This window comes from Wyeomyia smithii, chromosome 2, assembly GCF_029784165.1.
Source record: "Wyeomyia smithii strain HCP4-BCI-WySm-NY-G18 chromosome 2, ASM2978416v1, whole genome shotgun sequence".
NCBI classification, from domain to species: Eukaryota; Metazoa; Arthropoda; class Insecta; order Diptera; family Culicidae; genus Wyeomyia; species Wyeomyia smithii.
The window spans coordinates 257,566,301-257,589,614 of record NC_073695.1 but is presented as its reverse complement, the minus strand read 5'-3'; the positions used below and the strand labels follow the sequence as shown (position 1 = coordinate 257,589,614).

At 38.9% G+C, this 23,314-nt stretch overlaps 1 protein-coding gene across 6 annotated transcripts in view; it reads right to left on the bottom strand.

Annotated features, from left to right (window-relative positions):
• Positions 1-23,314, bottom strand: part of LOC129721016 (transcription factor AP-2-epsilon) — a 343,755-nt gene that overhangs the window by 115,620 nt on the left and 204,821 nt on the right. For 2 of the 6 annotated variants that reach the window (XM_055673039.1, XM_055673041.1), the window contains exon 2: positions 7,876-8,437. The exons of 3 other annotated variants lie outside the window; for them this stretch is intronic. In XM_055673039.1, coding sequence (XP_055529014.1) covers positions 7,876-7,920 — 45 coding nt within the window. In that variant the 5' untranslated portion in view covers positions 7,921-8,437. Of the gene's footprint in view, positions 1-7,875; positions 8,443-23,314 lie in introns of all 6 variants that reach the window. One more of the 6 variants, XM_055673040.1, reaches the window with a different exon arrangement.

Here is a 23,314-nt window from a genome sequence, read left to right as displayed (position 1 = left end):
TGTTCTATTGAAATGTGCTGAGTGCGAAAAGTGTGAAGTTCCACAAAAAAAGTGAATTTAATTGTGAAAATTGAATATTATTGCGTTGCTTTTTAGATTCACCAAAGTGTTTATTTTTTCTTGTTTTTTTTCTATCGCTGTCTTGGCGACGGTTTGAAAGTGTGGAGTGTGTGGTGTTATTACATACAATAAGGAGAGTGTTTTTCGAGCAGCTGCTCCACATAGTTTTATAGTGATTGAATGCTCATTAGGGATTTATTCATTGGCATAATGCAAATTATATTTGGCTTGTATCTAATTAAACTTGAAGTGAAAATTTGCCAATAAGATCAAAACCATGCATCGCCGTTTACAGTGTTTATGTGCTATCTCTTTTCAACGAATGAAATGTTGTATGGATTAAACGAGTGTGTAAAGGCATACATGCATGTTGCCACTGTACTTCCATTTAAAGAAAAGTCCAAAAACGATGAAAACAAATGGAAAATGAAGAGATGAAAGCTAAGTATACGTTTTGTCTTGTCTGTATTGTAAAGTGATATTTTGAAGCTTGTTTCTAGTTTTACTATATGTGAGAAAACAGATACAGAGAGATTTTGATTTCATCGTTGAAATTGTGTGCGCGGTATTTTTTTCCGCAGGGTTTCAGTAACAAGTTTTATTTTTGTCCACAAAGTGTTAGTGTGGTTTGTGGAGTTTGGAGTATGTGTTTCTCAGGAATCATATGCTTTGATTTTTTGATTGTTCTAGCTTTTGACCAGTTGTTTTACATAATTTGTTATATTTATGACTAGTTCGGCACTTTGTCAATAAATTTAAAAATATATTCAGGCTTATATGTATATTTACTTTTATTAAATTGTTGAGGCTTTGGATGCATGGAACATTGCCAATTTTCATATTTATTAGGCGTATTAGGCGTACATTGTTAAGAGATAATCGACGTAAACGCCGAGTTCTGCGCTTATGTGTCGGCCGGGGGGATTAAAGCGGTTGTTCGTAACGCTTCGGTGTAAACGCGTATTCAGCCCGGGCGAGTTTTGCTGATATATGGACTTCCGTCGTGTGGTGATTTCGCGAAGTGAACCCAGATATTTCATCATATCTTTCTCATCTTCATCAACGTTAAGTCGGAGACTGCTCGCGCGTTGCATCTAAATTATTACATCGGAAATCGAAGTAGATTTCGTTCAGTCGATAAATATCATTTCAACCCCCGCGTCGGTACCTTCCATGAGGTCGTATTATCTACAGATGGATCAACAACGCGCAATAGTTTTAGGTATAAAGAGCATCACTTACGAGGAGATATACGGTAATTTTAAGTTGTCTCGGTTTAGTCAAAAATCCTGTATCCTCGCGTACGTTTTATTGTTGCGGTGTTACATTGTCAAACTAAATAAGTTCGAATCACTAATGAATATCGTGGTGGATGTAATAAACTTGTAGACGCGGCACTTGTTCTGAAGAACCCGACATTAGCGCATCGTTTACCAAAACGAACCCTGCTGTATACCTTCCCCTTTATCCAACATCCCAGTGATTTCTCGTGGAAGTGCAGAGGTGTTCTCGGCTTCCAATAAAGCGAGTATCACGTCAACATATTCCTATACAAACTCCTTCTTTGACCTGCATTCGGATGCGGCCGGCGCTGGTATTGCCTACTATGAAGATGTAGGTCACCTGTTTTTACACATTGAGGATGCATGTTGGTCCCAAACATCATTTGTTGGTTCTTTGTGTAATTACAGCTGATCTGGCAATAACGGAGTAGCAACCGCGGGCGGTCAGTCATGCTCATGCTCATGCTATCGTACTAACTACAGCAGTTATTCAATGAGAAACTTGAAGACGTTTTTTAAATTGATTGGACTATGTAGAAGCTCTGTTAATAATTTGGTTTAAAGAAGTGTTCCAGTCAGCAAAAAATATGGAAAGCTTGCAGAGATAAAATGGTTTTTGTAAAAAAAAAAACACACAAAGCAGCTTGGAAAGACAGCCAGAGTTTTTGAAGCCAGGAGTGAGCGTGCAATCCATCGACTCCAAGGACCCAAGAATAAACTACCTCATTTTCCCAGTACATAAAAGAGCCACCAACTCGATTGCAGCCGATTTCGAGGTTTATTACTCTTCTATTTTCTCCTGCTTGCTGTTTCATATACTGAGGCCGTTGCAGAGTAGCAGTACGGTTTCTGCAAAGGGCGATCTACAACGAACCAAATGTTCACTTTGTGTAAAATACTTGACAAGTTCAGAGTAGTATACTTGCAGATCCATCATTAGTTTAAAGACTTCAAAATGGCGTACGATTCAGTTGAGGGCAACGAGTTATGGCAGATAATTCTTCAAAACTGATTGAGCTACTTCGTGCTACCCTTGACGATTTCTCATCATGCGTCAAGATAGCGAATGTAAATTCGAACGAATTCATCAAGTCTTGGTACTGAGATTGTGATTTGATGAGGGGTACCTATGCAGTAGTCGATAAATTTGTGGTACTCTCGTGACGTGTGACAACGATGTAAACCGCGAAATAAAGGGACTGATAGCAGCCGCAAACAAGACCTTTTACGGTATACATGGCTAGTTGAGATTACGTTGTGACCATGACTATTGGTCGATGCAGGAGGCCGACCAGCGTGCTCTTGAAATCTTCGAGCGTCGAATCCTGCATCCAATTCTTGTCGGAAAACTGGAGAATGGAGTGTGGCGCAGGCGCACGAATCACGAGATATACTAAGCATACCAACTTGCGGATATCATTGAACTGATGAAATACAGCAGGCTACAGAGGGCTGGCCACGTGATACGAATGTCGGCGGAGCGACCAGCGAAGATAGTCCATGGTAGCTACCGTACTTCTTAGATGTGTGATGTGGATCGGCGAGTGTTAGGGCCGATTGAAGAAAACTAGTTCAAGATGTGAAAATGAAACGTACCTATTACTTACGACCTCGCGTCATAGAAGTGAAACGAAGCAAGTTTCGTTTTCATCTAAAAAGCCACGTAACACTTGTGCACTAGCACGATTTGGAAATCACTGTCCTAGAGCTTTAATTTCTTGCACGATGATGGCGTCATATTGCAGAGCATGTTCCTGCAAAAGATCAATTCTCTATGACTCCCCCTGACAATAACTGGACAAGTCTGACGATAATAGAACAGATACCCTAAATAAAATAGTTGGGAACAAAACATAAACTATACATTTTTTTTCAATTCCCTTCTCACTCTATATGCGTGAAGTAGTGTATGGGAGCCTTCTGTCTCCGTCAGCGTTCAAAGTCTTTTTCATTTGACAATCGTCAGGTGATAGAGACGCTATTAACCTTTGTGTTTGAATAAAAATTATTTCTTTTCTTTTCGAGCCCCTTAGCCAAGAATGCCAGAAATTGTTTCAAATGTCTCCACATTCCGCGAAAATATGTCTTCACATATCTTTCCACCCACGATGGCTGTGATTCTGTGGTTCTCTGCAAAATTCGGGTCAAAATAAGATATTTTCCAATATCTTAGCTTTGTTTTAACAAATAAGAATGTCTTCACTAAGGGGCTCGTGTTTCATCTACCACTCATCGATTCTGGTACCAACTTCTTGATTGGTTCGCCCTAGAGCAACTGAGATAGAGTGAACATCTCATAATTAGGTTGTTTACCTATTAACTGATTTTTTTTTATATAACAGCTGAATGAGTGTAATTTTCTGAGCAAAACGTGATTTTTTTAAAGTTTTGTATCATTGTCCTTCGATTTTTAAATGAAGAATTTAAATCGCTCTAAATTGCTTCAATGACAGTTGGTTCATGGGCGAACTGTCACTGTACCGATTTCGAGCTGTTCTAATTCGTGATTTCAGGTGAAACGGAATTGAAGCCGCAAACGATCGATTTCGAGCCACCACTTCGAATTTTCAGAAGCACAAGACTCGGAATAGACTCTGGGTTAAATGTCTTCAGATTGAAGACATGTTTTCAATCTGGGAACACTGCCATCAGCTGTCAAATTCAATGCAACGACATTTGAGCAGTTTTTATGTAACTCACAAAGTGCTTGAAAATCATTAAAATTACGTGTGTGAAACTTTGCCCGATTGTTTGCACCGGTGACGCATACATTGAGTAATAGGTCGAGGGCTGTGGTGAAAGCTGAGATTTCTACGTTTAAAATCGTCGAGTGAAAAGAAACTTAACATAAATATTGTATGGAGAAAAACCACCGTCCAGTGTCACCTTGACAGCGTCATAATCACCTCACTTTAGACAATTGAAAATAACTTTGCCAGGCGCTAAATTGTCTGATCTTTTACATTTTTCCCATGATTTTGATGGTGTACTGTTAATGAACACTGCTCTTCAATCTTTATAGAAGGTGTTTAGCAAACATCAATAAAAATGCGTGAAGTTTATTTTACACGGATTTCAAAGTTGAAGCGAATTTCGGAATTCATACCTTTTCACTTACCACGAATATCTTGTGCCAAAAGACAATTCAGTAATTCCAAGAACTATAAGTCAGTTTTTTAAGGAATTTTAGCCATAAATTTGAACTTTTATAATGGTGTTTGTTACGAGAGTCACTTCACGGTGAAATTAGAGTGAAGTGAATCCTATTACGGAACTCACGTAAGCAGGGTTGCCAATAAGTTTTGAATAAAATCTGGCAAAACGAAAATAAAAAGTCTGGCAAAAATCTGGCACTCATTTTCTAATAAAATTCCTGGCAGATTCCTGGCCGGGTGTAGGTAGGTAAAGGCCAGCTACGACCCATCTCGCAATAATGACCTTTTTGCGAGACGACGCGGATTAAATCTGGAAAATATCTGGCTTGTTATCAAATATCTGGCAGATTCTGAGGTTTATCTGTTTGTCTGGCGTGATAACAGAAATCTGCCAAATCCAGATTTATCTGGCATACTGGCAACGTTGCACGTAAGTGAGAAACACGTCGCACAGTGACATCTACCGTGAAATCTGGGTTATTATGAGTATCATATCACTGAAATGAGAACGGAAAAAGTGACGTTTCGCGTGAAATTATTTCACGACCATTTTGAGTTGTGAAATGACTTCACGAAGATGGGGAAGATTTAAAAATTGATTGATTTGTGATCTAATGATAATATATATCGGATTCATTTTTCAGTAACAAGACGAATCATTTATTTTTGAAAAAAAAAATCCACCTTCTGAGACTTACAAATTTTTGAACTACGACCAATGAAACGTAAGGGAAAAATTGACCTTTCAATTTAGTTTACCGGTTGGACTCAAAAGTTTCGAAAAATGCCTTATACGAAATTTCAGCTCAATCGGACATAGGGAAGTTTTTCCTCAAAGCGGTCAGTCTTTTCGACTGATGACGAAAGGCACAGGCAATTGTCGATATGGAAAAATAAAATTTGTTGCCAAATGTCTTAGAAATGCATGAAACGTTGAAATTTGGTCTCAAAAAAAAAATCGAAAAAACGACCTTTTGGAAATTTTCGATCAGGGAAACTCCCTTATTTCACTTGTCCTATTCTCATTTACACTTCGCCGTCAATTTCACTTCACGGAGCTGTTTTTTTGTCACCTCACATGAGGTGGAATTAGAAATAGCTCTCAAAAAGTAAAATGAGTGGTAGAGTGAAATAGATTCCACCGTGAAGTGACTTCCGTTATAAGTACCAATATTTTAGTCACTTACAAATGTTGCTAAAATAAAAAGAATTATATTTGCAGGGAAAAGGAATACTTTATCGGTCCAATTTTGAAAGTAGCTTTGATTAGTAACTGTTGAGAGAAGCGTTGAATTCGGATTGCCATTTACCGATGACACGGGATGATTCTAGTTCACCTGTTATTACCCTCTCCACACACATTACAAGCAAGTAAGCAAGACATAATGATCATAACACACACTACTGGCACAGTCACAGCTATTAGCAGGCTAAAAGCAAACGAGACGCGATAAATGCGGACAAATTCACTAACATGTCCGGACTTGTTTAGCAATACTATGCAGTGCTACGGTCCACCGGTTGGTCCGTCAGCTGTGGACGCTGCGACCGAGTGACTCACCTGCTCAGCCTTGCTGCACTAAAATCAGCGGCTGCTCAGCCGGTTGCAAGTCGAGTCATTTTCTAGTAAATCAACCGTCTTCTTGCTTCTCTAAATTTCTGCATTAGAATACTTTTATACGTGACTATTGAGAGCTAAACTCCCGGTAGGCGTGTCTTCGTGGACTAGAGTGAGCAAAATAACAAATCAGTTATGATGTCAAATCGTTTGTATACTTTGGCGTCGGCTGTGTTTGGGCCTTGTTTCAACTCTGATTAGTCGAAACAGGCGTTAAACAAGGCTCTACATTTTTCAATAGAACACGTGAGTTTTGAGAATATTGAAGAGAGCGTCAGGTTGAGAGAGATAGAGAGAGTAACCTAAATCAATAACTATCATGTAGCAAAACGGGATTAAAAAAAACCACAGATTTGGCGCGCTTACTTTACTAATTCTCCAAGAGTTGCGTTGTAGTATGGACATGAATTCGGGAGAATATAAAGAAGAGAGAATGGCAGAGAACAAAATAGAAGATGAAGTGTTTTCCTGCTTTCATCAGTGATATCGCTTACCGTGCAACGCACGTGCTATTTAAATAAACTGTTGTGTAGTTTAGTTCAGTTTAATCGTGCAGCAGCCTCTTTCCCAGATAGTAACGCAATAGTCACGAATTCCCATTCCCATAGACAAACATTCGATGCAACCTTCCGTTGCATAGTCTGACCAAGGTCCAAAAGATTACTTTGCCTTTGCAATTGGGCTTCTAGAAGTCGTTCCAAGTTCCACTTTTGTGGTCGATGTAAAAGAAGCAGGAATTTTTCGATTCTGATGACATATGTCTCATAAATGCATGAATTGCCGAGATCTGGTATTGTCTAGGGGTGGAGTTTGAGCTCTTTCCCGTAAGGACTGCGACCAAAAACGTTAATCTATTGTGATTGCTCAGAAGTCTGCTGTATTCCATACTCCTGTTGTCAGCAATACCAATATTGATAGAAAGGGACATGCTCATAATTATTTATCGGTGCTTGTGTGTATGCCCTTGCTGTTCTACTATAATACTGAGTCAATCATAATTTCCTGAAAAGGTTTCAACTGTGTGTGACTTTTTTTGTCAAGAGGAAATTAGTATTGTAGTATTCAGCGAGAAGAAAGGGAAAGTAGAAAGCCGGAGAATAAGGACATGCTCGAGTCTTTCGACATCGAAAGGCCTGATTCTACTAGAATTCGAACCGACCCGCCGTTAAATAGGACTCTGTAACCTTGCTTACTATTGAAGAAGTAATCAGAATAAAAAAATCTATAAACTTTCATCAACTGCAATATGACTAAAACAGGAAGTAAAATTTTCTAGAATCGGAACGTGCCACAAACCGAAGATGCAAAGTACGGAACGTAGCAAAAATTGTTTTCACTGTGAATCTGGTAAAAATTGAGTTTTGATTTTAATCGATAGTATCACCCTTTCCAATTTTAAATAAACAAAATAGTGTAACGCAAACTCATGTTTGGTTTGAAATTCATAAAAAGTTTAAATTAAGTTGTACGATATATTAAGTTTTTTTTTTCAACCATTTCAAAATAATCCACCCGAATATCGCCCAATGGAGTGGAAAGTTTCCAAATTTACCCCGGTTGCACTGTACCACCATCATCGGTCGAAGCTCGTTGGTAGCGAATTTTTCTTCTCCGTGCGGTCAGAGACCTCTTCCGAATTTCAGCTCAAACAACGTCGTTTTGCGCTGGCAGCAGCGGAGCAGTGCGTGGTGCTGCGTTTGCCAGCCGAAAAAAATAAACCGAATAAAAGGAATCGTTAGTAGTAAAGCTTCGCACTTACCCATTGAGCGCTGGCGTCGTACGAAGGGACACAACGAAACGTCATGCCGCGTGCTGACTTCGCCCAGCTCGTTAAGGCTTCGCCCGTTTCGTTCAGCGTGTCTTTGATTTATGCTCGGGTGTAGATAAACTTTCCCCTCTCCGTCCTTTGTGGCCGGTACGTTTCGTTATGTTGCGTTATACAGCAAAGGCTCTGCCTTGGCGGTTGCCGTAAGCATACACAAAGAGAGAGAGAAAGATAGAGAGAGCACGGGAAATAATGCGAGCACGTGGGGGCTGTCTGAACAGGTAGTATTTGCTCTCTGTCTTTGCGCTCTTCCACAGTTGCTATACCGACAGCATTGGCGGACGGTATTTAATCCGCGGTGCAATGGAAGATTACAGTGATTATCGTGAGGGGGGTTAGGTACCCTGTAATGTACTTAGCATAAAACAGCACGAGCAGTTGGTAACATCGTTGTTTGCATTCGAATGGGCTCGCCGATTGGGCTTATCCGGTGGGCGGACGAGTTCCTCGAGATCAAGAGAAGCGAAAGGTGCGAAAATTAAGCTTTCATTGCCGTCTTACCTAGAACAAACAAAATACTTAGTTAGCAAGACTGATACCTACGGAGATTAATGTTTGCAGGAAACAGGATAAGAAGGATCATGATTTTCTACGTGAATTTTAGATGAAACAAGACATTATTAACCCTAATCGCTAGCCACACCACACACTCGAAAATATAATTTAACGATCCCACGCATCACGTAATTGAACGATTACCCCAAACATGGTCCAACCGTTCGAGGCATATCCATCATCGAAAAAAATCAAATGAACTCGTAAATTTAAATCTGATTGTTTATATTCCAGTCTGTCTCGTTTGCCTCAGCCAGAGCCGGCCAACGAGCACATAAATCATGCAGGACCTATAACTCTTTCCGAGCACTTGCTTCCTAATGCGTTTCTGCGCTATATTCCTGCGCTCGTACAAACACTCGCATTTTATGGCTGGTCTAAGCGCTCATCGAGCACCGCAACGCAACGCACCGCCCCAGACCCGCAGTCAGGGTCCAGTCAGGGTAATTGATTCTGCACGTATTGGAGGACGGTTGGTTGGTTTTGGACCTCCGTTCTGCGTGCAGCTCGGCAATTCAGAAAATGCATTTTTTTTTCTTCCGTCCTTTTAGCACGGTCCTCGAAACTGTTGTCTCTGACTGGGCATGAAAATCTATATTTTAATGAGTTTCCTTGCATTTATTGCAACATCGAATTGTCTCTGCTACGGCCAGTGCACTGCAAAGACAGGGGCGTTTCCAAAGGGTCGTATTAATTGTGACTCGATTTGTTGAGGTGAGCTTGCGAGTAATTGTTCATAATTGTTATGCTAATTCGGGGTTCAAAGAAATGACAAAGAAAAAGCAAAATGACAGTAATCTCAAAAAAAATCAGGAGATATTGTTTTAAAATTGAATGTACTGTCGTTCGAGTGGGTTCAAAAGATAATTTCAATGGTTGGGATAGCCATAGCCTATTTACGACACCGCTCACAATATTCGAGCTTATCCGGTGTAGCCACCAGCATTGGTTCAGTGGCCAGCTTCAGGTTGGGTGATTACATCCTGCTTCCCTGCGCGAAACGCATTTCGACATTCGTTCCGCAGTCGCGCTCGCGTCCGTGTTTTTTTAACTTTAATAAACTATCCATTTCATTTCCAGTCAAAACGAGAAAAAAGTTATATATTTCCGAAAATAAAAAAGTCATTAATTTCGTACTTCACATTTTAATAAGTTTTTCCATGCATATACGCACAGACATTCCGAGCGCTACGTTTCTCCATTTCCAGCTGGTCGGCCGGAGCTACTTTGCTGCCAGTCGACCAGGTGAACTTTGGTACGTTTCCAATTTGGATCGCCTTCAACCTTTAAGCCTTAGAACGGCAGCAATCCAGAGCTAGCCTGCGCTGAGCTGAGCTGAGTAGCAGGTTTGAACTCGAAATACAAAAAAAAAATCCTGAATGAACCACTCCTCAACCCCGTCGTTGAAACACTCGATTAACACTAAACAAAAAAGAGCGCAGAAAAAAAACGACAGCACGAAAGGACAGAACTGTTTACGAACAGGAAATTGTATTTTTAAATAGTTTTATTTTTATTGCAATATTTCTCTCCGGTTTGCCGCTTGTGAATGGTCGATTCTTCATGCTTCTTCACAATTCACACTGCTTTGCATCTCATAACTAAATGATGATTTTGTTGGTACACTTCGTATCTACTTCGCCCATGCGAGAGGTAATCCCGCACTCCTGAAACTCCACCGCCATCGCCACCGGTGCTCGTGTAGTCACACTCGGCCACGGGGGGGTGCAAATGACCGAGCATGCGCAGGCTTTATGCTGGCTCGCATAAAGGCAAGTGGTTCCAAGTTGGGGTGCAAGTGGGGACGACGGATCAGTGTATCCTACTGACAGAGCGGATTCTTTTAATTTTTCCGTTTTTGTTTCATGCTTCGAGGCCATATTTTCATGTGTTGTGAACGGTTTTTCGTATTTATTTATTCTCATATGAAATCAGGATGCTTTTTTACGTCGGACCAAATAATCAGAACAGAGCAGCGCGCATATCGATGGACGCTGGTCGATGAACCTTTGGGTCCATAGAGTTTTTGATGTTACGATGCTGTGGTTGATTGGAATTGATATCTTCATCAAAATATTACAATGTTCATTTATGTTTTTCTACCGTCGTACACTGTTCAAGAATCAAAATGCTAATTTTTAGAGTAATACGACAATATTGAAATTTCTATGATTTGTTGAAGTGTGCTGGCAACTCAAATCTCAATGACAATAATGAAACAATGAGATACGGATGTAGAGGAGTAGTGACTCACATGAAAACTACTCGAATACACTTGCATCGATTTTGACAGCTGATGTGCTCGTAAAGAAATCGAATGATTTTCAATTGAAAGCAAAGGTTAACAGTGTTGTTATCGCCTCACGAATTTATACTGAAATGTAATAAAGAGCAAACAACGAAAGTCAGCGTACTTTTGAAGAAAAAGTCGCATATTTCGACGTCGGACTTGGTCAAAAAAACCTGATGCTTCGCAAAATTTCATACAGAGGACCAAACTGTCCTGAACTCCGCCCGATCGAAACCTTTTGGGCTATGATGGAGCGCGAACTTCGAATGGCAGAAACGAGAACAAATTCTACAAATTCAGATGTGGGGAGTCAATGAAAAATGTACAGCATTGCATTTGAGTGCATCCCAAACATAACCGATATCTGTAAACTGAAGTAAACATATGATACTTCACTGCTGTAACAATGATTTTGTTCCGATATAGGCTGACCAGATTTTCTCGGGAGAAAAACCGGACAAATGGGTTCAAAAAACGGGACACATGATAAAATTGATTTATGTAAATTTTGACCAACCAAAGCATACAAACAATTATTCATTGCTTTGATGAATTTGTTATTTTTTGTAATGAGTTCCTGAAACTTGTCACATGATGATCGAGATTTTGACTAACAATTATCATGGTCTCAACTTACGAGCGCGACTTTTTCATCAGTTCACGATAGGGGATGTCCTTCCAGTGGTGCGGTACTGTCAGGAATGCACAAAACGTACTCAGTAATTTCAGAAAAATCCTGGCTGCTTGGAAACTTATTTTCAATTTAGAAAAATTTCAATGCAAAACTCTGTTTTAGAGGCATTCCATGGAAAATAAATAAAAATATTTTTTTTTAGGATGTCCTTTCTGATTTCGCTGAAACTTTGCACAGTTGTTCCTAGTTGATAAAGCGGTCATTCTACACTGCTCTTAGCGATAATTTATAATAATAATAGAAAAAACACCCAAAAAAATTTTTTTGAGTGAAAATGACAAAATATTCAAACGTCTATGACTATTTTGTTTCGTTTCGATTTGCGAAGTAGCGTGGACTTGCTCTTAAGATTTTTTCAAGGAGTATCCGAAAACGGTACAAAACGGCAAAAAGACGGGAGGTTAAAGCTAGTCGAAAAAACGGCACTGTCCCGTTCAAAATGGTACGTCTGGTCAGCCTATTCCGATAACTATACCCGATTTACCAATTATTATGAGGTGTCATAATAACGATAGACTCACCCTACATACACTGAAAATAATTCGCACGCTCATACCAAATGCCCTTTACACATAAACGCAAATAAACGAACCCAATCATTTAATCATGTTGGCTATGCTTTTCTATTCAAAGCTTTTGAGGCTATTCTTTTCTATTCTTTGATAATAAATGTACAGTAGAGTAGTTTAAATATGTATTATTATTAGATGCCATATACACAACACAGAATTTTAACTTTTACCAATTGGAAAAATTAGCGGAAGAGTAGGCTTGGTATTCTCCTCAATATGTGGAACGAGAAGAGTGAATTTTCACCGCTCACTTATTGACCAGCATGAGCGCTGCGGATAGTAATTTTTTGCCAAACTTCTTCACCCTGTTTTGTGCTGTGTTTCTGCCGCTCTCAGAAAAATAATACACTTGCTGCTTACACCACAGCTGAACGAAACAAGACTGATGAATCACTTTAATGGGAATACACAGTAGTACACCGCAATGATCACTGGTGAGATAAACTCGATAGCATTCGACGAGCAAACATGCGTGAAGGGCGGCTGGAAATTTTATTCAGTTTGAAGATGCAAAGCAAACTATGCAATCTACTTTCCTACTTAAGTGCTTCCCTCATTTGATGTTTGCTTGGAGACAAATAGTAAAAGCACTGCAGTGAACTCTGCTGTGTAGTTTTTGAGCGTAATAACCTTTCGTGTGAGAAAGATCACACCAGTTTATTATCACTCCGGACAGATATATCAGATATATCGCTTTGCTCACCAGTGTGAGAACAGTTGTTTTTGTAGTGAATGATATTCTCCTACTCGTTAGTGATTCTCTGAGGAGATAAGATTAGCCTGCGAAGGAGGATCGGGAAAAAATGATGAGGATATAAAAAATTAAGCCTGTTTCCTTACTGTAACTTATCTCTGGGGCCGTTCAATAATTACGTAAGCAATTAGGGGAGGAGAGGGGAAAAATATGCTGACGTAATTATTAAACGGTCCGTCAGCGAAAAATGTGAAGAAAACTACTTTGTAGGTTGTTAAACAACCTTTAAGGGAAACACATCAAAATTATTTGCCAGTTGTTCGAAGGAATTTTCGAATTTTTCTTGTGATACCACTCATCATTTTCTGTAAAGGATTGGGTTATTTAGCTACTCACGGATTCCAGATTTTTATATATCAGGTAAAAGATTGTAATTTTTTGAGAAAAACGTGATGTCTTAAAACTTTATATCATTGTCCTTCGATTTTTAAATGAAAAATAAAAATCGCACCAAATCGTTACAATGACAGTTGGTATATGGGCGAACTGTCATTGTAGCGATTTCGAGCAGTTTTAATTCGTGATTTAAAAATTGAAGGACAACGATAGATAATTTTTGAAAATCCCGCTTTACTTAGAAAATTATATTTTTTTACCTAATCATCGTCATCTTTCAGATGACGTAAAAAACTGATATAGCTAAACAACCCAATAGCTGGTTCGGTTCTTAAATCACGTATCCAAACTGCTCGAAATCAATTTAATGTCAGTTCGTCCATGTACCATTTGTCATTCAATAGATTTCGAACAATTTTTATTCTCTAATTAAAAGTTGAAGGACAACGATGTAAATTTAAAAAAAAATCTTGTTTTGTTCAGAAAATTATACTCTTTTAGCTTTCAGCTAGTACATTAAAGCAAAGATGACTAGAACAAGATACCTGACATCCAGTTCTTTTACGCATCTTTCCTACAACACCTTTACAACGGATAGTGCTGCCCTCTGATGACTCAAATGCGCATAAAATAGTGGTTATTAGCAAAATCGAATTATCATGCATAATCTGTCAAATGAAAATGGAAACTAAAAAAAATGAAAACTAGATGGCAGCAGCTTTTAAAGATATTGATAATTAGATGGCAGGATATTACCACAGAACAGATATGCAACTTCGAACAAAACTCTACAGCAAATCGGTGCCCAAGCATTCGCATTCATTTTTGCTGTTCCATCCTACATTGATTTTACAGTGCATCGTTCGAACAGTTCGCTCCAATAGTTTGAACATGCACCAAAAAATTTATTTTTTGCTTCAATGACCAGGCGAAAAGGTGATCCTGAATAGTTGAATCTATCAAAATCAAGTTCAGACAGAACCGCATTCAAGAGATCGTTAAAGCGGAAATTCAGTAACAACTCACAATCAACGTCAATAGAAATAATAAACTAAAAATCTTTCAACCATTCAAACATTGTTTGACCAATTTTCTTGAATCGTACACCTCGCGACTATTGAAACTATTTTAACCTTTTAGTTGATTTACTTTAATATCATCGTTGGACTTGGAAACCGAATTTCTCGACCAACGACAATATTGTTTTCTCGTACCGTTTCTGCCTTTCTCCTAGAAAGGTATAGCAATCACTGGAAAAACCAAAGGTATAAAAGTGCTCCAAAGGGTCGAATCTCGTATATCAATCGACTTAGTTTGACGAGCTGAGCATTTTTTGTATGTGTATGTGTGTGGGTATGTGTGTGTATGTAACGCTCTCCCAATCTCACTCGATTTTCTCAGAGATGGCTGGACCGATTTTAATGAAATTATATGCAAATGAAAGTTCTAGTTGCCCCATAAGACCCTATTAAATTTCATTGTAATTGGATTTTTAGAGGTTTTGTTTAAAAATGTAAAAAACACGAAACATCAATATCTCAGAAACCACACAACCGATTTCAATAAAATTGGTATCAAATGAACGGGCTATTTTAAAAACCCTTAACTTTTGAATTTTATAAGATTGAACATGTGGTTCAAAAGTTATGAAAAGAAACGTCTTCTGAAGACTGTTTAATTTCACTAATGTTTCTCAGAGATGGCTGGACCGATTTCCACAAAATCAGTGTCATATGAAAGGTCTAGTTACCCCATAAGACCCTATTGATTTTTTTGCAATCGGACTATTACTTTGCCTGTTATGTTTAAAAATGTGAAATCCAGCTATGAAAAGAAACATATTCCGAAGAATTCATAAACTCACTCACTTTTCTCAGAGATGGCTGAACCGATTTTCACGAAATCAGTGTCAAATGAAAGGTCTAGCTGACTCATAACACCCTATTGAATTTTACTGTAATCGAACTGTAACTTCGTCTGTAATGTACCGAATTGTGAAAATCACGAAACTTCATTATCTCAGAAGGTACACAACCGATTTGATCAATTGTATTATCAGATGAACAGGCTAGTTAAGGGTTAACTGATGAGTTATGATTGAACACGTGGTTTCAAAGTTTGGCTGCCCTATACGTTCCCATTTCATTTGATTATAATCGAACTAAGCAACCGTTATGTATTAAATTGTTAATAAAACAACTACAGTCTATTATCTCAAAGATTACACGACTTGTTTGAACATTACTAGTGTCATACGATTGAGTCATCTCTCAAACTTACAAATAACAAACTTCATAACAATTTGATATGTGGCTTAAAAGTTATGGAAAGAAAAGAAATTCAAAGGCTATTTAAAACTATACCTGCTTTGATCAATATATGTGGCCACAATATAATTTAAATGTGCTATCGTACCATTTGAATGTGCCCGGTATCGCTCGTGATTGAATTGTTCGAAATTAAGAATCATTACTTTTATTTCGCTATTTATTGAGCATTTTCATTACGTCAAATTTCATATTTAATACTTCTATTACAACATCATTATTTTAGAACCCAAAAAGTGAATACACATTTATTGGATTGAAGCGTTCATGTAAATCTATTTTTACAAATAATAAGTTTGAATGAGAAAGGCTGGGTCTGACCGATAGGTGGATTAATTTAGGTTTTATACCCAACATTGCAAGTAATTAATAACCGTATAATAATGATAACAATAATTTAAAACGTACGTATAAAAAATCATAATTAAAAATTAATAATATTAATTAAAAACCGTTGCACGTATGCGGGTGGTACTGTACGATTATCATGAAAACGCACCCTCGCTATACCAGTACCGGTGAGAACAAAGGCGTTGAGCCGAGTAGAGTCCGAAATCTTGTGACTCCGATTGTTTTAACGTAGGACTACGTCTTTCTGTAAGGGTCCATTTTGGGATTCCTCTCCCATCTTGTGGAACGTTTTACATGCAACATTTCAATCATGTAGAGCAATGTAAAAATCGACACATATGGTTATGGTTCATACATCATTCATGTAGTAATAATTATTATTATTAAAAAAAAAAGTCCAAATTTGATCCTCGCATCTTCATCGCTACCACGTGACTGGTTGTTTCATTCAACTGTTCCCGTGAAAGAGATGGTCTCATTTCCATGCATAAAAGCAGCAAAGCCATGCGGCTCGCGTTCATTTCCAATCTGGCCTCTGAAAAAGAAACATCAGCAGCAGCTCATAAACACAACTTTACAACTTTTTCTAGTGCCGTCATTCTCGCTTCTGCGTTTCGAAGGTAGTCGTTTTAGGGAAAAGAACGACCAGTTTCGTAAACGTAGAAGCGAGAATGACGGAACAAGAAAAAGTTGTATAGTTGTATGCGATTCACATGCATCATCTCTCGGAAGACATTTAGTGTCGTTTTCGTTTTCGCGGTGTAGCGACACTCGGAATACACTTTTGACACCGTAAATGTTTCATTTCACTTTCCGGACTGCCCTTTTTCTGTCCCGGACTACACCCGAAAAAAGCAGAGTGTACTGTAGGAAGTTACCAACACATTCACACGTATGTGACGAAACTGGTTTGTTTTGGCTCTCGTTCCACGTGGTAAAGTGTCAGTTTTTTTTTGGCACATTTGAGAGATGGACAAATGAAATGGAAACGTGACAAAATGACGATGACGATAATGGCCAAAACAAAACAAATTGACAGCTATCCCATTATAACGCATACCAATGCAACTACACTGAAAATGTTTTATTTGAAGCTGCAAAATGTAGTCCGGAAAAGGTGTAGCTACACCACGAAAACGAATTCGACATAAGAAACGCTGCTGGTGCTTCTACTTCAGAGGCCAGATTGGAAATGAACGCGCGCTGCATGTCTGTACTGCTTTTATGCATGAAAAAAATCTTGAGACTATTTTCCCCTACCAACATTGCAAGTAAGAAAGAAAAAAGTGATCGTCAGATTTCAAGTACCAATAGCAGCAGAAGATGGAAAGGAGCAGAAAGCAGCAACAGATGAGGGCGTTGCAAGCAGAAGATAGGGAAAGTGGGCGGTTCAAACAAATGGCGGTAGAAGTGAAAGGCAATCAGATTGGATCGTGCTTGATTTGTTTTTGGATTCAGTTTCTTGTGCGGCAGAAGACAGTTTCCGACTGCTGAATAGACAAAGTAAATGGAAGCTGTTGTGGAGGCTGCAGGTAAAGTTCTCATTAACTACTCACCGAAAAGAAATTCGGTTTTGTTTAATGATGCAAACAGTGCAAACACTGTCCTTTTCAGGACAAACAAATCTACAATTAAGTAGTTAATGGTTTTTCTCTTTATAAATACATATAAAAGTGGAAAAAAGCGTTGTTAATTTCCTTTTTCATTTTCATTTCTACGAAACCTTTAAATTTTCTAAACTTTGATTCTCAGCAAAATGTGTCAATTTTTGACTGAAATCGGCTTATAAGTTGTTTTGACGCATAGAATGAATAACCGTATAATTGTTACAATGCTTTACATTTTCAACTTTTTATGTCAAAAAAGCTGCCATTTGAATCAACATCAGCATCTACTGGAACTCAGAAGTTATTCTGTGTCCAGTAACTTACCACCGGTGATCCGTTTCTGGTTTCTTCATTTCCACTGTGGTTTAACGGCATATAAGTTTCGTTATAAAAATTCCAAAAAATTCAACATCAAAAGTGATTTCATTAAGCAGACAGTATATGAAGTAGAGAGAACGAAAATTAAGCGAACTGGAAATATGATACAGATTTGGAAAAATATACCGCATCCCGACGGGACTTGAACCCGCATACGATATAGATTGTGGAACAGTACCACCGTCCCCCGTAGTTTAATTGGTCAAAACACCATGCCGGAGACAGGGAGATTGCGGGTTCAAGTCCCGTCGGGATGCGGTATATTTTTCCTAATCTGTATCATATTTCCAGTTCGCTTAATTTTTGTTCTCTCTACTTCATATACTGTCTGCTCAATGAACTTGCGTGTTAACGGGAAAAAGCTGTTGTTAAAAATAGAAATTCAGTTCGAAAAAAAATCAAAAGTGATGTTCAATGTATACATAGTATAAGGTAATACCATCTACATAATACGAAGTACAGTTGGACTATCCATTTGCAAGATATGTTGGGATATAAGGTATATGAGGTCAAAATATTAGTCGTTTGCTCGAACAACCAATTTTGCAAATGTTACAATTATGCGTTCATACGCAGAGCCTTCCGTTGTCCTACGTAAATAATGTGGTTGTGTGTCAGATAAAACCTTCTACATATTTTTCAAAGCTTGATGAAAACACAAACCACAGTAGGTTTTTCATCTTCTTGCTTCAATGTGTTACTTTCGAGGGTATGTTGATTCGCGAACCACAAATCGTGAATTTCTTTCATTCTTCTAGTCGATTATTAGAAAATTTGTCCCCTCAATTCGAAAAATTGGGATTTTATTGCACTTATGAAAATGTAGACCTTGTTAAACGTATGTTACGATCAATAAGGTCTGAAAATAAGGCCAAGTCTCAGTAGTCACGTATGAAAGCCTAGCATGCAGAAATTTCAGTCTTTATTGTATAACCGATCACTGTAACAAGAGGATGGTTGATTGGAAACTGGCTCATCAAGCACTTCTACTCATAACTTTGGAATTTTTTGTGAATTTTGAAACGGGGTTTCGTGGAATGAAACTTAACAGTATCTAGTATCGTATACCACCAAAAATGCATAATTTTGAGTTGTGTTAGTATCGTACGAAACCGATGATAAATCAAGGATTTCCAATTTACAAATTTATACTAGCTCAATAGTCAAAGTATGATCACATTCAAACAATTCTATTTTAGGGTCTTCCAGCGCTATTTTTTCAATTACTTAGAATAAATGTAGAACTGCGGTCACAGATTTCAAAATTTGCAAGGTTAGAAAATTTAATTGCTTCAAGATCGTGTTTGTAGCCCTGAGAAAGACTGATTTTAATTTGTGCTTGGCAGTGCCAGGATATTTCATAAAAATGTGTTCGACTACATCTCCTGGCAACAGTAAACATAAGAAAGTCGGAACTTGGCTGCTTTGCCGCTTGTCTTCAGTGCTATCGTAACGATATATTTGTTAACGGTTATACAGTTAGCAGAAAATAATATACTCCGCGCACAGCGCTCGTCTATGTACTCACAAACAATGTGCAGCGCAGTTTGTCCCCTTTTTCTAATTCTTCCATTCTACCATTTACGCCGCCCCACCTAGTTGTTGCGTAAGTTCTCTCCGTAAGTATTTGATACGATAATCTTTACATCACTATTCCGTTTGTTCAACGTCACATCGCTATTCCGTTTAATCGAATTTGCAAGTTACAATAACTGGTCGTGGCAAAGTCAAGGGAAAGACAGTACAACTGTGTTTTAGTAACCTTCAAGAATATGTTTGAATGACTTCAACCCCAGATCGCGCAGTTTGGTCTGAAACTATCGAAATAGTTGTATTCTTATTGGCTGTGGGTATAACAGAATCAAGTAATGGTAAAGTAAAGCTGTAAATTTTCGGGTTTCTCATTTATTGTAAGATTTGAGGTCTTCACTGTGAATCGGAACATCAAATTTGAACACCGATTCGAGCTAATTAATACTCTGTGTTTTCTCTAATACACATGAATGGAAAAAGTCCAAGTGACGGCAATTTGCATGGATTTGTCAACCAAACGTTTCTTCGAAATCAGAGAGGTACAAAACCAAAAACAGAATAAAACGCTCCCCGCAGCACAAAACAGAACAAAAAATGCAGGACACCGTTGAGGAATTCAAGGAATTATAATTCCAGGTTTGCACCATCTCCGCCCCACGTCTTCCTACCACACCGTTGAATTATTACATTTTTAGTGCTACCCAAAAAAAAAAACCTGTCCCGCAAGCTGTAATTTGCGACTAACATATTAGGTTTGGCTACCGAAGTTACACTCCTTTTCGCTGCGTCTGCTGGGCTGGAGCTACTGTTTTTTTACTGTGTGTGAGAGGAAAATAATTGCACCCCACTGATAAGGAACGGACGAACGTCCGTCCGTTCGACCGAACGGACCAACGTACAAACTAAACTTTGCTCAATTCTACCTCCAGAGACCATCCAGGTTGGGCTCTGTGGCTGCCACAACAATCGGCAAGAACTAATAATCCTTGACCCGACCAGATGGATCCCCGTGGTGGGCTTCTTCACGTGAAGCGAGTGAGTGTACACAGACTACATTGACCGCACGAGCCCCGCTATGCTTGCGCAGGGGAATGGTATGATTATGCTATCAACAGACAGAAGCAATGCGAGCAATCCTTTTCGATCGCGCTGGCCGGCCGGTTCACTTGCGCAGACTTGACGGCCCAGGACCGTGGTGCAGTACGTTCTCGCCGTTATTGCAGCGGAGCGCTGGGCACGATTCCGACAGGATTTACTGCCAATAGCTCGCGCCGTCGAGGCCGCGTGATGTGTTGAGCATTCAGTGCTTTAAACAATCCGATAATTGGGGGAAATTAATCTAAATAAGCCGGTTATTTTCGTGCGCGAATGGGTCGATTATTGGATTTTACGCATTTTCTTGCGTTGCGAGGAGGAGCAGCGAGCGATTGATCAATTAGAGACGGTTAGTGTCGAATTGAATGTCCATACGCATTTATTTTGTTTATCTTAATGACGGACATCAAGGAATCATTTTCCTTCACTGAACATAAAATATAATAGAAAACAGAAGCCTCTACGAATCCGTAAGAATTGAATAGATACTGGAATGCATTCTTAAGAATGAACGTACGAAATCTTACAATTATTATTGTAATGCCATCGAACCACAAAGATCAGTGAAGTAAATTTGCTTGCACGGCATACATAGATGAAGCACGTAAAACAGTTTAGAATCGTTTATTCGACTTTATTTCATCTGCGATCAAGATGGAGCGAATCAAGCGCTGAAAGGTTGATATACGTATTAACACGTCTTACTTCGAGTTGTCATTGAAAGAAAAAAAAAGCATCAATCTGCGTTCTTCCAAGTGCATAGGAAATCAAGCAACTGTAACGACAAGCAAGTAAAGAGACTGTGTCGTTAAACAGGCGCAATGAAATTGCGTATCGAAGCGAGCGGCATTGTGTGAAATAACGAAACCTTCATTAAGGTTGGATTCGGGAAATAGGAATGTCGACAAAGCGAGTCGGTCATTGCGAGCAAAAAAAAAAAAATAATAATAAAATAAAAACATTATCCTGACAAGCGAATAAAAAGCAATACAAAGACCTCGCGAGACTAGCACTTCACTTTCCGAACGGGAGCTTTCTGGTTGGAGTTTCAAGACGCTACAATCGCACGAGTGGTAGCAAAATAAATGCTCGGTGTCAATTCAAAACGTTTGGCACTTTAAAATAGTTATAACAGGGTAATCGAGCGGTACTGGTAAATATTTGACTGCGCACCTAATCAATTTAAGCGTACAATCATTTTTCTGTCCGCAGGTAATTAAATTGTCGTAATCCTAGTTTCAACCTCGAATGGTTAAAAACTAAATGATCAGCTGGTTTCTCAAGCACACCAGAACTATAATCATTGCTTAAGCAAATTATTTCATCCTTAACTATAGATCAATATACATTAAAACACATAACTAGCAGCGCTAGCTACAAGAAAGTTCCTCTTCCCAGTGTTAATAACAGTCACTACAAACATTCCAAGTGATCATTACAAGCAGCACCGTTTAATTACAACATCTTGTTTGAGCTGTACTCAGCTCTCAGCACGTTAAACGTGATTCCTAATCAGCTTGCAAGCATGCATGCTTATATGTGTTCAAATATGCAAATTCTTCTAGTCGCCTGATCACAACTCCGGTCAAGCGAGGCTTCTTTTAGGCTCAGAATCTCGTGTTGTTGTTGCTGGCTAATTAGTAGCGAACGACACGGGTATGACTTTCACAGTTTGCACACTAAGCAGAGCGGGAGAGCGGGTGGTGCTCTTGAAACTCGTCCAGCAACTCGTCGTCGCCGAGGTAATGAATACATCACCCATAAACCACAACTTGATTAATATCTTCCAATTTTTCTGCGCCCGTCGCAGGGTGATGTAATCGAGCAGAGACGGATGGAACCTGTTTCACCTTACTCAACGCGAAAAAAAAACAAGCGGCATCATCAGGTATAGAATTGAAATTGAAATTTCCGCCTGACTGACCTGGACTTGATTAGGAACGACCCAGCCGGTGTTATTTTGGGTACTTTCCACGTCCAACCAAGGATGCTCTCAATACAGACCGTCTACTTTCACGGTTCTTTCTATAGGTACATTCTCGAAAACATTCAAAGGTAAGCAAAAGGTTAATAACTCCATAACCCCGCGCAACTTCTGCTGCCTCCACGCCACCACGATAACGCTCATTTCCTGTTGTCAATCATTCCCACAACTCATAATCAATCTTGGACTGTTTTTCTTGGATTATTCTCATAGATTAAGCTGCTCAGCTCAGTGACGGAGAGCGGCGCCTAAATCTCGTGCCGCTTTGTTTTGCCTGTTGCTGTCCGCGACGCGCCTGCCACTGTCTAGGACTATCGCGTTCCGACGGAGAGAAGCGAACAATTACAGGGCAGCATCGTCGCGCCTGTCAGTTTTTATAAGAACATTAAAATTAAATTCATCCCTATCATCCATTCATGAATGCATGGGGTTCGGCTTCGGTTTTTTTCGCCTTCGTCGTAATTTAGTGGACTTTTTACAGCGAATTTAAGTGCTATAATTACAGGATATAAACGATGGACGAGGTTCTTTCTTTTGTTCTTTCACAGTCCATTCACAAAACGTTCCGTAATGAAATTTCTTCGTGCTTGCAAACTTGCTGAAGAGGGTGACAGAGAAGAGAAAGCACACTATTGTTTCACGCAAGGAAGAATTAAAGTCGCAAAGAGGCAGTTGTTAAAATCATTTAACTTTCATCGCCGTCTGTTTTGTTACTATTTAAAGGTTTAGTGATTCAATTTTAAAATTAATTAACTGTAAAAGAGACAGTCAATGTTTATCAGTGCTCAGTGCATTAGTTTGGTGGTGTTTGTGAAAAATTAACGTCACAATGAAGATCAACAAGGACATATTTGGCATCATCGTCAAAAACCTTTCGTTGTTTGTAAAATCCCAATT